The 14,968-nt window shown below is 40.6% G+C and overlaps 1 protein-coding gene across 1 annotated transcript in view; it reads right to left on the bottom strand.

Annotated features, from left to right (window-relative positions):
• Window positions 1-1,131: 1,131 nt before the first annotated feature.
• LOC117745203 (F-actin-uncapping protein LRRC16A-like) overlaps window positions 1,132-14,968 on the bottom strand; it is a 56,488-nt gene continuing 42,651 nt past the window's right edge. Inside the window, 18 exon segments of the mRNA XM_034553356.1 lie at window positions 1,132-2,462; window positions 3,778-3,927; window positions 4,061-4,333; window positions 4,539-4,575; window positions 6,297-6,507; window positions 6,610-6,897; window positions 7,034-7,143; window positions 7,225-7,451; window positions 7,671-7,737; window positions 9,354-9,494; window positions 9,754-9,841; window positions 9,966-10,141; window positions 10,614-10,745; window positions 10,893-11,021; window positions 11,552-11,650; window positions 11,806-11,899; window positions 13,549-13,617; window positions 13,744-13,916. Coding sequence (XP_034409247.1) covers window positions 2,290-2,462; window positions 3,778-3,927; window positions 4,061-4,333; window positions 4,539-4,575; window positions 6,297-6,507; window positions 6,610-6,897; window positions 7,034-7,143; window positions 7,225-7,451; window positions 7,671-7,737; window positions 9,354-9,494; window positions 9,754-9,841; window positions 9,966-10,141; window positions 10,614-10,745; window positions 10,893-11,021; window positions 11,552-11,650; window positions 11,806-11,899; window positions 13,549-13,617; window positions 13,744-13,916 — 2,637 coding nt within the window. The 3' untranslated portion in view covers window positions 1,132-2,289.

Raw genomic sequence — 14,968 nt, 5'->3', positions numbered from 1 at the left:
GTTCGTTATCATTGTATTTCATAAACTGAAGTTCTATCTCCTCATTTTTAATTTTACCTACCAAGAGTATTTGTTCATTTCTACCATATAACTGTTTTTACTGATGGTAATGGGCGTCCACATGTTCCACATGCTCTTCATCTCCTTTTCGTTTTTCCCTTCACAATAAAAGCCCCAGACAAATACACCCCGAACATTGCTTCCGTTTAAGTACTCAATATAATAGCTTACAATATCAACTAATAAAAGTCTCATGAGTACATAAAAGCAAATTCGATGACTTAAAATATGTCTACAGCCTTGATATTCATTTATTAATTATTAATATTGCTTACAGACAAAACAAGCAGTTTGGTGTTCAATCTTAATAATCGACTTAGTTTTGACGTATTATTTCTGCAGCCGGCTGTATGAGCCCTGAGAGCTCCTCGATAGCACTGCCTGTCTAACCTCACTGGGTCAGTCCCAAACCCATATTTCCATAGAGGAAATCCGTTTGGTAATAAGTTGATATACCTTGATGCTGGGTTTCTGCAGGGTAAACAAAGTTTAATTTAAGACTTGTTATTACCACAAAGAATATAATTGACCTGTTTCACAGTCCCACATACAGGTTAATGCTATTATTTAAGTATAATGGTATACTCGGCAGTATAAATTAATTCTGATACAATTATTTAAATTGATGGGACTTGGGTCCAGATAAACAGCAGAAAGGGATGGATTACCCACCTAAAATGTATTCTAGTTTTTGAAAAACTCTTCCATGGTCCAGGTAAGTTTCTATATTTTGCAGAAAGAAAAAAAAAGATTGTATAACTTCTAAAGGCCTTTCTTTTGACAAAACTAAACACAACAAATCCCCTGCAAGATGTGTACGTATACAAGGCTGAGAAGGAAAAGGTTTGTCAAAATCTGGATCAAATTAGCTTCTGAAATTAGACGCATATGTCAGTGGTTTCCATGTTACCTTCAAGCAGATTATCTAAACATAACATCCTTCTCTCTGAGTAAGTTATCTGCATTCAATGGACCCTCGGCACACCAGGTAAATATGAATGACTGTTGGCAGAAGTGAGGAATAGTCGGTTTTCAGAGCAATTCAGAGTTTGGTAATGATCAATATTCTCATTTGTTTTGACACGTTCCAGCTAAACATAAAGCTGTTATTTATTTATGTTTATGGTGAGCCTCTGTATTGCTCTTTAATGACAGACACATACTTCTTTCATCCGCAGTTTAAAGGTATCATAGATACAGTACATTGTTTTTTTTTCACAGTGTCTAAACACAGAGAACAGTGTTAGTTAACAGTGCGGAAGCCTTATTGATTGGTTATCAGTGATAGTTATGGCGTACCACAGTCCACTCAAAGCAACACTTCATATGGTCACTCCAACCCAGAGACAAACACCAGTTCAGACAGGATGTTTGACGTAGTCTCCTCTAAGTGAGTTACTTCAAAAGGTGTATTTCTGATTTATGGTGGGCTGAGATTCTCAGCTGAACCTGTATTTTCCCGAAAAAAAAGAAAAAGATGAATTGCATAATGGTTTCAGTCACCTCTGAAGTCCGGAGAAAAGTAACTTGCACATACTGAAAATAGCATATAGAAAAATCTATACAAATATATTGAAGGAAACGAATGCCATTGGTTCCTGGTCTGGTTGTATGTTTGAGTGCAGTACAGTGATCCTGATGTTATTGTTACATGACTTTGGTCCCTGGGAGAAAGAGATTTCTTTTTGATTTACACTCATAGTTTCACACTCTCTCTCAAGCATCTTTTTTTTTCTTTGTGTTTTACAAATTTCATTCAAGATTCAGTATTCATTGGCTGAAGATGCTTGATCACTCCAGGAACCGTTTCCTCAAATCCTGAAAAAGGTTATTTATGAGAGACAGAGAGTAGGAATGAAAAAAGGAGAAAAGGCTGTCTGAGAAAAGGAAGCTCCGAGGAGACTTAGCACAGTTTGGTTTACTAGGTGATAAGTTGTGACTAAGAATATTACTGAGGATATTACCCCGTGTGTTAATATCATTAGTTTTATATTATCATAGACAACCAAACTTGAATTTGAAACAGTGTATTGCATGATACTACAGCAGGTCTTCCTGCAAATCAAAGATGATTTGTACTTTGCGTTGAGACAGAACCTACAGGTACAACCGCTATTATCAATGAAAACATATCAATTCATGATTATAGTCCCCCCCTTTAGTTGCTTTTCTAAAAGGAAAAAAACATGTGAGACTTGTCAACAGGTTTTTGCTGTGAATTTGTCTTCCTTATATTAAAATAAAGTCTTTGTCTGCCTCCTCCCCAGAGTCTGAGGACTTTTTGCCCGCTGCCTTGTCCTTGTCTGGGTTTGGGTCCTTGTTCTTGAAGAAGCCGTGATCCTCAGAGTTGGTACGGAGACGGCTGGGTCGCTGAACAGAGTCTGACACAAACCCCGCCCTCACTGAAAACAAGAGAGAGAGAGAGAGAGAGGAGATGAAAATGACAGCAATGCAAAAGGTGAGGAAGAGGGGGACATTGAGGAAATTATACATTTAGTTTAAATGTATCTGTTATTAGGTATACTGCTACAGTTGGCTCATCTTTCAACGCCAGCTTTAAGCTGAGGTCAACAAAGGTCTGCAGAATTCCGTGGGATGATAAAGTTTCTTCATCAGAGGGTGACCGCTTAACGCCTGTTGGTTGTACGTTACAAGTGGTAGCGTAGCGTTCCTCTGTGCATGCATCGAGCGGACAAACAGAACTACTACGCATCCGCAGCTAGAAGTGTCCGTCTTGGAGTATATAACCGAGGCTTTACAGCCCGTTGAAATACATAAACTAAACCAAGAAGTGATGTAAAGCACGACAATTCACCCATATCTTTGCGAACAATCGGCTGCTAAAAACATCTCAGTAAATGTGCACGAATGTATAGAAACAATGGATTCTCAGATATATACAGCACAAGTAGTGAATTTTGAGGATGTGCAGATTGTTCTCCATGTGATTGACTTGTGATCTTTTAATAATATTTACCTATTCTTTGCCCAATGCATGCTGGGATAGAGTACTTAAAAGGGATTCTGCTCCACACTGCCACTTCAATATTCTTGATGGTCTTCTTCGACATACAAAAGGCAACTGAACATTCCCTTGTGTATACCGCCACCTAATGGCTCTTGATTGACTTGGTAATGAGGTAAACGATCCAAAGAAGTTCATCTGCACCTGACACCATAATATGCTCATATATGGACAATGCTTTCAGACAACGGAGGACATTGTGCTGGGATAGAGTACTTAGGCGCAGAGGTTTTCTTCTATTTAATAAAAAGGTGTTGTTCTCCAAGAATCTGATGGCGCAGAGGTTTTGACATTGCACCTGCTCCACTGAGCAAACATACAACTACATCCTCTAGCTTGTATGTCTCTGGAATCATTTAATATGGAATATTATGGGAAATATTATGGGAATATGGGAAAAATACTGACTTTATACAACAAAAGAAAAAAACTAAGCAGCCAGCGGTTTCAAAAGAAGTTTGGCTGTCACTGATAACACCCAGTACAAAAAAGGCCTGTTACAACCTGATAGTGACATCACACATATACAGTATCAGTCTATATCTAGGCCTAAGACAATTCCCCTAGATTCAAGGGGAAATCTGCTCTGGCCAAAAGACATGTTTCAGGAGGATCAAAAGCAACTGCCAATGTTGCTAAGAGGGCGACGTGGAGAGACTCAAAGACTTTGACAGACAGATATTGTGACCTACCATCCTGAGTGGTTTTGTTCGTAGAGCCTCCTGACTGCAGACTGGTCTGGCCCTCTTTGTCTTTCTCTGACACCGTCCTTTTCAGCGTTAGGGGAAGAACTGTGATCTTAGGAGACCCACCACCACTGTTTGGGGAATCTGAGCTCTCATCTGTCATGAAAAAAATAGTATCAGCGTATAACAGATATGGTCTCTTCTGTCAAACAATCTCACAGGAAGATCAACAATGGAATCACTGCAGCACCAATCCTCTCAGGGTGGTAATCAGATCCAACGCGTGTACCTATGTTCTTGCTGGTGCTGCTGGTCCTTGGCTTCTGTAGGATGGTGGGTCGGGCAGCCAGGGCAGGCTTTGCTCCCTGTGGCACCGGTGGTTTGGGACTTACTGGCCCCCCAGGAGAACTCGAGGAGGAAGTAGCCCTGAGACGAGGGGTTCGGTCAGGCTTCGTCTCGCCACGAGGAGGGCTTTTCTCTGGAGAACCAGTCAGAGGGTCGGATTTATTAATTGAGCCACTGGGAGAGCGGCTTTCTGAAATGATGGGCTGGGGCTTGGCTGCTGGCACATGCAAAAAAAATAAAATTAAAAACATAAAAAAACTGAAATGGAAACCATGCACACAATGATTGTTATGTACCAGACACTAAAACAGGAAGATGAAAATAATCCATTAAAACCAGTTGCAGGTCTGCACGAGTCATTAACTATTAAATTATAATTTCTTTTTCCTATGTTTATCTCAACAGAAAAAAAAAACTCTCACCCGTTGCATTGCTTTCAGGTCTGTCGGGGCTGGAAGACTAGAGGAGACACGTGGAGAACATATCGTATTACTATATACTGTACATGAGTGTAGAACGGTGAAAATAGACATATTCTTCTTTTTGAACAAAGAGGACATGAACTCTAGCAGAGGCAGACCGGCCATCAGGAAGTTTGGGAAGACTTACAAACAGCCGACCCAGCTGGCGGTCATATATTTCTAAATTGTCTGCAGGATGGCCCTGTATGTACGGCCCTCACAGCGCAGAGCGGAACGCTGCCTTTTTATTCAGTGCAGTGGTGACGTGATTATAACTGTTAGGAATTATTTTACATCTAGTGAACACACTTACAGGCGCTAACACCAACTCTTATTTCCAAGACACACACAAATAATATAAAACATATACATGCATTCTGCTCCCCTTTGATCACACTGGTATTTATTTCAAATGATTAAAAGCATTATAGATTGTTCCTGCTTTTTAGAAAAATGAACAAGTGACTGTAGAAAAGAGAGCGTCTTAGTGAATGTGGGGATTTAATAAAAAGGTGAAATATTCAAATATTGTCTTGACATTTATGTCCCGCTGTGAGTCATGACAGATCATTTGCATATAATTTTGCTTGTCTTCATTCTGTCCATTTGCTGTTCATGCCTCCATCTTTTCCACTCTGCACTCCCCGCCCTCCTCCTCCTTCTGTCTTCTGGCAGAATCAGGCTTGTTTGTGTTTTTGTGTCAGTATGTTGACAGGCGCACTGACTAGCCTGAAGTAATACACGTACACACAAATACAGTCTCAGCATCTCTGTGCGTGTGTGTGTGTGTGTGTGTGTGTGTGTGTGTGTGTGTGTGTGTGTAGATGCTTCTTATTTTCTGTTTTTTTCCAGCTGGCATCCACAGTTGGCGTTGAAAGAACTTGACAAGTGAGGAATGAACACCTCCAGCACTTTGTCCCCAAAACCATACTTTATTTGAAGAATCATCTTTCTACATGCCACTTTCACAAAACCATCAACTTTACTTTGAAGTTAGTCTTTTACTGCCAATTTTACAGAAACATGTCATGGAACGTGTTTTTCTTTTTTTTTTTTACGGATTATTAAATAAATAAATGACTTAAATGCAGCTTGAATAATGGAGTTTTTACTAAAACACTGTTTCTTTACAGTCAAGTGAAAGTTTAAACTTGAGTTCAAAGATAAACACTAAACATTTTAATCTCTTGCCAGACTGAGCTTGAACTAATTTGATCATATTATAGTAAGGTTTAGCATTTTTATTGTAGTTTATTGCAGCTTGAGTTATTGTAACCAAACTATCTAAATCTAAACTCAGGGTCCTCCTACTCACTTGTTTCGAAGCTTCCAACCAAATCACATGGTCCACATCTGCAGATTGAGTTTGCTTAATTGCTATGGAGTTTTAGATGTTAAAATTGAATGTGATTCTGAGCGCCCCTAGCCTGAAAGCTGATGTAAAGGCTCATGTGATATAGTAAAAAGCAGAAAAAGAAGCAGGTAATTCGACCTGTTTGAGTTGAGTCATTTGATTTATCAACTTCATTTTGCAACTACAATCTCACTTTGTAACTAACTCGCAAGTTACGGCCCAAAACAGATGTCGTAGGAGAAGGATATTCTGTGTCTAATTACGAAGGGCACATTCATCTTGTCCTGTGAGACTAAAATCTGCCATCAGTACCTTACTTTCCCTTTTTCTTGTATCTTTTGCTTTTTGAAGTCATACCACCTCACCTTGTGTGCTCTCCTCTCCTGCTTGGCCTTCATCTCTGCGAGGAGGCCGCTGCCCATCATTTGCATCCCTTGGTACCGCCTGCCTCCCTGAGGGCTGCCCCTGCCGTCCGAGCACTCCCAGGGCTCGTCCATGGAGTCTGGCGTCCTCAGCTCATCTGACCGGTCTGAGCTGCTGCTGTAGTCTGTTGGCTGGGAGCGGCTGGAGTTGTCTCTGCAGGATGGACAGCAATTATTAGAGAATCATGGGCTGACAGGTACATTGAGAGCGAGTGTGAAATCTGTTGTCCTATATCAGGAACATATTCTTCTGTACCTGGACTTTGGCTCATGGGCTGGGCTCTTTACTGCCACCTTTGGTGAAGAGGGCTCCTCAGGGATGGAAGTCGGCGTCGAGGCTACAGTGGCTGAGGATGTACCTGAAGCTGGATTGGTTGCCTGGTTTTTCTCTGATTTACCCGAAACTGGGGGGGTTGCCAGATTTTTCTCAGACTTATCCGATTTATCAGCTTTTTCTGATTTGGAGGAACGTTTGATGAGGTTAAGGAATCCTCCTTTACTCTTCTTCTTCTCTCCATCATGAGATTCTGAACTCTTGGAACGTCTGAGGGGAGACCGAACAAGAGAAAAAAACTATTAAATATGACTATTAAGAGCAAGTACAGTTCAATACATGTATACTGGAAACAATATTCAGACCGTCCTTCATGAGCAAAATCTAAATGGAGCATTATCCTCACTTGGAGTCCATCCTGGTGACTTTTGTCGAGAAGAACTCGTCCACACCCTCGTCCACCCTTCCCATGAGGCCGTTCTGCTCCCCATCCTGAGATGGCGCACTGTTGATTTGCTGAAAGAGGAAAGTTGAAGGATCTGGTACCATGTCCGGAAAGTAACTTGAAAAATCCAAAAGCTGCTCAGCTTTACTCACAGGTATTTTGCTGGAATGCTTTTTCTTGTTCCGTCGCGGCCGCAGTTTGGTGAAATGCTGCAGCTTTTTCTCCTCCTCAGACGGCAGCTCCACCATCCCTGCTGGCGTTCGGTGCTCCAGTTTTGGCAGGACCTGAGATGGAGTAGGTGGAGTTTGAGATGAAGTTGAAGCATCTTCCACATGGATAGGGACGTCTTCCAGGGCCTTGTCCAGGTCAAACTCCATCTCTGTGGGTTAGACGGTCATTAGAAGGTTTGTTGTAGATATACATTGAATATTCAAGAGTTCTTCCACCTGTCATCAGGTAGAGGCCAAATACAGAGTCATTAAAACCAGCCTAACCATCCGATTTTTGTACCATCAAGCAGAAAGATAATGTACTATTTGATTTAAATACAGCCTAATGTCATGAAATATATACACAAAATATTAAATAAACTGCTTACCGAAGGCACGAGACACTGGCCGAAGCATTCTGCTGTGGATGCTCTTCCTCTTGGATTTAGGAGTCATCTGAAAGAGGCGCACATGATCAAATAAAATGTGTGGTAATTGTTAACAAAATATCAAAACTGTTCCTTTTGTATATACCTCAAGACCAATTGAGCTTTCAGTTTGATAAGCCATGTTCCTAAAAAATAAATGATCCTGGTTGAGCTGTGGCTTTTGGATTCTGGTTCCAGTTTGGCTACATCCTATTTTAATCTACAATAGTTTGCCAGTTTGCACGAAGACCAGACATCATCCTATTGAATCAAAAACGTCTTTATATAAATTAGCCGAGGTAGTAATCGGTATTGATTAATACACGCTTCATAATATTTTTCCTTTGGTGGTTAAAATGTGTGCCATGAAGACAGTGAAAGCTATTGAAAGACAAATGTCTGGATCTGCATATAAACTTATTATGTTGAAACACATATATTGTATTGTGCTGTGATCCAGACTTACAAGGTGGTGATGACACACAGAGTGCATTGAGTGGAGAGAAGCAGTGCAATGTGGCTGGATGCATACAAAAAAAAAATACATTTTCAAATATCAGTACTCAACTATGTTAAATAATTCGAAGAGTGAGTGAGGAAGTGATACATATAATCATCTTTAAAATAAATAATCAGGATGAAATCCTGTGATACGTGAGGCTCTTGTGCTGTAGAAAGAACTTCAGCACAGAACTGTGAAGCAGGCAGGCGCAGCGACGAGAGGAAGGAGGAGGAGGAAGAGAGCGGTACGAAAAAAGAAAGTGAATTGAAAGGAGAGTATAGAGGGACAGTGAAGAATTACTTACACTGGTGCAGCACAAAATCTCCATGGAGCAAAGGTAGAAGGAGAAGGAAGAACAGAGGAAAAGAAGATTGAAGAGGAAGAGAGGCAACACATAGTAAAGCCTAGTGAAGACATAAATGAGAAAGATGGCTGGCGTTCATGTTAAAGTAGAGGTCATTAGAAAAGAGAGGGATACAAGATGAAAAGAATGGTAAGACACCAGAGAAACAGACAGGACCAGAGACCGAAGAACATGCAGCTTCCTGTTGACTGCAGCCTGCATTTACTGCACATCACAACTCACACACATTATGACATCAACACTCTTTTTCTACAAAAAGATCGACATGAAAATGTAGTAAAAAGCAATCGTTCCAAAGGTTGAATACATTTGAAACAGTGGTAGGCGATGAGGAAACAACAAGACTCATCCAGTACAAATGAACCAACCTAAAAAGCTAACTACAAAAGCAAAACAGGTTTAAGCATTTTGCCAAAAGTTCTGTTCTGATATTTACTGAACATCAAGGCACTTCTTTAAATGAATACCAAATTCAATTCTCACATGTCTTTGGTAAATATAGAGTAGTCAAGTTCTATTTTTTCCAGTAGAGGGTAGAGTATTAAGCAAGTTGCAGTTGCTTGTATTTGTGTTATAGAACTAAATGCTACAGGTTGCATTTATATATAAATCTATATATATATGCATTTTAATGTATATTTGTATATGTATATATATATATATATATGCATTTGAATTTATGTATATATATATATTTGAACTGTAAATTAATTTAAATAGCATGAAAAACACAAGGTGCTTAGATTATAATTCATGAAATTGTTTCACCCAAACCTACCATGCATGTCTCTAGATCCTCCAGCCTCTCAGCCTCCAGAAGCTCGGTCGATGCTCTTTTAGGAATCTTTTCCTCTGGGACGTCCAGATCCACAGACCCCTGCTGCACCAAGGGGCGACCTCGCCGCACCAGGTGGTCTGCCTGGGAGGAGGAGAGGACACCAGGAGCACAGGTGTTGTAAAGAGAACATACAGGAGCAAGAGGGAGAAGAGGAGATGTGGATAGAATTGGGAAGAATGGTGACCGAGAGAAAAGGTGGAATGTGAGGAATTGACAGAAATGGAGGATAGAAGTGAGTTTCATAGAGATTTACATACGTCACAGCAATTTAGAGGGCATATTAACAGCCATGGCTCATGAATCAATGCGCCAGTTGAGCGCTTTGTTGTTTTAATCTTACCAGAGTGAGTTGTGAGGTGGAAAGAGCCTCCAGAATCTCGTCAACAATGCGATCCGACAGGAAAGACGCGAGACTCAGCTTCACCTCACTGACACAGAGGGAGAAAGACAGTGATGGTCAGACGCAAATAAGCACAGAAAGATCTCAGGGATTCACCCGTGTAATCCAGAGTTACATGTACATATAAATTATACTCCTCAACACACACTCACCTGATCTTGTTGACGATATCCACCCCCGACTGCTCCAGGAGGGTTTTGGTGACAAAGCTTTTGGGTACGACCATCTTGGCGGAGCTGGCCTTCATTAGCTCTGGACGAAGACTACTCCTCTTCATCACGTGGGGACACAGAGACTCTGCTGCGTCCACCATCGACTCCAACAGAGTCTGGAAGGAGTGAAAATGACAGATGGATGGATATGAACGTGTGCGTGTTCATAATGAGGGATTTGATTAAAGCAACTCCTGGCTGGCAGAGACTTATAATTTTTTTTTTTTTTTAAGCTAAACTTGGTATAACTCGTTTAATTGTAAAACATTGTACATGTTGGTGCCTTAAGTGAAGCACATTGCTACTTGTGCTCCATAAATAAATATAATTATAATAATTTGATTTAATGTTTTCTGCCTGTAGGTGGCGTCTATTTTCTAGTTTTCACTGTATTCAGACCCTGTAAACCACAAATACAGACACCATATACTTTGAACCCATTGCCAGAATTCAATTGAAGGTCTTTGGCCAAAAATAAAACATCACTTAACAATAATTTCTATTTAAAAGTGTACTTTGTTCTGGTGGCTATAATTCATCATTTAAAACAATGTTCTATGCTTGCTGGAGTAAAAGTTTTAAGCCCACCTGTAGTTGTTGGTCCATGACGTTAGTCACCTCCCCAGCCATAGACTCCAGTTTCTCCTGGATGGGTCCCACTGCCGAGCTGTTCACCTCCTCTCTGGCAGCTGACCCGAGGTGGTAGAGGTTCGGGAGCAGCTGGGGAGACAGAGAGGAGGACATAGGATGAATAAAGGAATCGAATGAAGGAATCAGGAAACGGATCTCCCAATGAGCTTCTAGATCAAATCTTTTAATTCACACACACACCAGTGAGGCCCGTGTGTATAATGTGCGTCTCCTCACCGTTTTAGAGTTTCTGGCATCTTTGATGAGGTTCTCTGCTGACCTGACGTCCTCCATGATGGCGTCTGTCTCAGAGTTCCTGAGAGAGTTCAGGTGGTCCTGCACCTTCACGCAAATCCTGTCAATCATCTGGAACGCAAAAACGAGACATCAAAGTTTGTGTTTGAATTGTCACGTTTATTGGGTTTTCTGAGTCGAGTTATGTTAATGAGTAACACTTGATCTAGGGTTAAATGTTATATTATTTTCAGTACCTAATATCTACCTCTATCTGTGTGATGCTGATTAGCCTAAACAGTAATAACTAGTGGCTAGACACACCGGGCGATGAAACACAGCTTGGTCTTCACAGGATATAAATGTGATATTCTAAGAGGGAGAAGTGCAATCAGGACAAAATACTTATTCCCGAAAAAAATGTAATCTCTTTTGTGAGTGAATACATGTACTACGTGTATCAAGACTTGAACAAAACGCCTTTGACATTTTAATAGAAAGTGCAAAGTTACATTTCTGTATTAAATGTCCTATTTGTTGTATTTGGTACAGTCCTATCTACTTTAACAACAATTATAGATTAACTTTGGTCAAAAACATACAGATTCTAGCGCAAATAATGTAAATAATTACTGAGTGTGCTATTCAGTTCTGTTACACACCTGTTGTGTGGTTGTGGTCACGATGCCCTGCTGCAGCCGATAGGCCTGTTCCTGAAGGTATTTCCTTGTTTCATGGTTCCTGTACAGATAACTCTCAATCTGGGGGGAAAACACAGGGTCAACAAAGTGATAATGACAAGTAAGTCATTCAGTTTTCATTTTCACATGATTGTTTTAGTGTTTTTCGACACTATAACAATCCTTTCACACTATTACGGGACAGCTGAGGGAACCAGGGAGAATTCCTACCATACCTTTAGCAAGGCGTCTTCAGTTTTCTCAGGGCTGGCCTTCAGAGCCTGGGAGGCATCGATGATGGGAATGGGCATGAAACGAATGGTGAAGTTCCTGATGGACACAGCCAGAGGACAATATTATTCCACAGCTGGTTCACATTGCAGATCAAGGGAAAGAGGCAGAGGCGTGACTTGGGATTTTCAGACAGAAGGTTTATGGTATGTTAGTATAAACATGAAGGAAAAGTGATGGATTTGAATTCACACATAGTATAGTGCAATATGTTATGTTTGTAATGTCACTCGCTGTATTACAACAGTAGACTACAGAGAAATGCATCCACATTTGGTATTTCTTAATACAAATATTCATAATGTAAGACGTCAATATGTGTACATTTTCATTTAGGATAACCTACAGTTTAAAAAAAACAAACATGACTTATATAGTAATTACAATTATGGTGCAACCAGCATATTGAGTGTGCGTATGATGCAGACAGCATTACATGTGGCACGGCCCCTCGGCTCCTCTCACGTTGGTCTATTACCAAGCAATGCGGTGGCACCATTAGAGAGGTTACTGATCTTGAAATAGAGGTCACCACACAGTATTAATATTCATATTATGATGGAGATGAATGAATGACAGGAGGAAGAGATGAAGACACAGGAGAATGGAAAGCAGACGGCACAGAGAGATTCAAATGAGGGTGTTTGGAGGTAAACGAAAGGCAAGAAGATGAGTCAGAAGTTGATAGTTTTCAACTTAAAAGGTGAACGGATTTCATCTTTACTTAGATTTTAACGTCTTCATAAAAAACACAGACACAGCGACGCACCACGCCAGGCAACGTGCCTCCCAAAACTAATAAAGATTTGACTTCTGTATGAACCCGTCTGCTCTCTTCCCTCGTCTCTTGAACTCGCAGATCTGAGATCTGCCCTGATTATGAACATTGCCTACATAATCCTTCCATCGTCACCCTTAATAAGCATTCCTCTAACGTTACAACCACAATGCTGTCTTTAAACCTTTGTAAAGGTTGAAAAGTATTCCTACAGTAACTTTTAATACCGGTGAATATAGAAAACTTTGCATGCTTTCTCTATTCACTTCTAAATACAACACAACATACGCACATCTTGAAGCAGTATTGAAAGTCTGGGGAAACCTCAAAAGAATGTAACATTGAGCATTGTGAAAGAAAATCAGACAAAAAAGAGACGTGAGGAAATTGACTCGAGGTGGCAAAAATGCACACATACGCAAACCACTGCACTGCTCAGCAGAATAGAGAACAGGAGCAAGAAAAAAATATATATATATTGTTATTTCAACAATGCAATACAGATACTCAGAGGGGAAATAGGTGGATGTGCTCCTGGGAAAATATGATAAACAGAGCGAGAGAGAAATGGATCTACAGATGCGTCCCAGAAGCAAATTCAGTGAGATGTGCAAGTCATTTCACACATCAGATTCAATCAATCATGGCTCAATCATTGCTTCTTTATCTTCATTTCACTTTCCGGTTTCCTTCCTCTCATCCTGTCTCCTGCTCTTCCTGTCTGAACACATCTCAAGGTGTCCCCCCCTGCTCAGCACAAATGTAATGGACTGTAGAGCAGTATATATGTAAACTGTTAGAATTAAGGTATAAAAGTCCAAAATATAACATCCATAGGTTGTCAATATTTCATTATCATGTCATCAGCAGACAGTCATGTACACACACAGATACAGACTGAGCTCCTTACTTCTCCAGAGCGGCTGCTACATCCTGAAGTCCCTGGGGGCTGGTGTTGTTCCTGTCCCAGATCACAGTCCTGCATAGACAAACACACTGTGACCCAGGGTAACACGGAGAGATGATGGACAAAGATGTAGCGTGTTCTTTAGTTACTTATTGTTAATTATGACTGACAGTCATGTGACATAGCCGTTGAGCTCACCTGAGTTTGGAGTTGATTTGTAGCGCTTTGGCCAACATCTTGGCTCCCATGTCTCCCATGGCGTTCCCACTGATGTCTAACCTGGTGAGCGAGGAGTTGCTGCCGAGGGCGTTCAGAACGATGGTCAGATCACTCTTCAGTCTGGAGTCTGCTAGAGATAGAGAGGTGAGGGGCTGGGGAGGGAAGAGATAAGGGAGTGTGTATGTGGGGTGGGAGGAGGAGAAAAAAAAGGTTTTAAGAGAGGGTTAATATTACTAATACTGATACTATATGATGCGTTTGTGACCGTTAAAAGAAAACAGGACCGCTCTTATATAGGTTTCGCATTAGGGGAACCTTTAAAATTAGCTTTCTTGGCCCTTGTTGTATATCACTGCCAACTTTAGCAAACGTTATTGTAATCAATGAGAGCATTATTATTGTGCCGGCCAGAGTTCCTGCCATATTGTTCATAAATGTATTCATTGTCCATGGGCGCTTGATTTCCCTGTGTCTTTTTTTTTTTCATTTGGCTTAATTCTCACACTTCCTATGAGAAAGTGTGAGCATGCAGTCGTGCATTGTCGTCAGAGCGCACAGCAACTTTGTCATCATCAGAAAAGTGTCTGAAGCTTTTTAAAACCAACCATAACGTTAAAAAGCTTACTGCTCAAACGATTACAAAGCTCTCTGTTGCAGCCCAGGCTGGTGAATCAGAAGGGCAAACCCTAATTAAACATTGATCAGAGGATCAAGTGGACCTGCAAGAGACTTTTCCAAAATGTCACTCCACAGGAAAAAATGAAAAATTCAGCACTGGATCAAGTGGATTTCTTTGTGACATGAGAGTGATATGAGGGCTTACAAATGTCCAACAGCGCCCGTCTGTTCACCAGCTTTGATCTGCTCTATGATGCATGTCATTTACACAGCTGGAGATTCCTGGGGGCCATCTTCACAAAACACGCTGAGGATAGGCTGCATTCACACCAAATGCAAACATTTGTATTATGTAATTCATATTCTGTCTATCTATCTATCTATCTATCGCATGGTCGGTGTTGCATTATTCTTTATTCTAATTTATTGTTGTATTGGAATATTATTGATGCAGCAGCAGCATGTAAACTGTATTTTATTGTTATAGCTGGATGTCGTTTACTCAGTTTGTATACTGTTGGTTGGTTTAAGTTACGGTGTAACAATACGTTATATTTTATATGCTAGTTTTAAAATTCTTAATCTG

This window comes from Cyclopterus lumpus, chromosome 16 (assembly GCF_009769545.1).
Source record: "Cyclopterus lumpus isolate fCycLum1 chromosome 16, fCycLum1.pri, whole genome shotgun sequence".
In the NCBI taxonomy this organism is placed as follows: domain Eukaryota; kingdom Metazoa; phylum Chordata; class Actinopteri; order Perciformes; family Cyclopteridae; genus Cyclopterus; species Cyclopterus lumpus.
The sequence above is the reverse complement of the archived record's forward strand: the minus strand, read 5'-3'. Positions and strand labels throughout refer to the sequence as shown.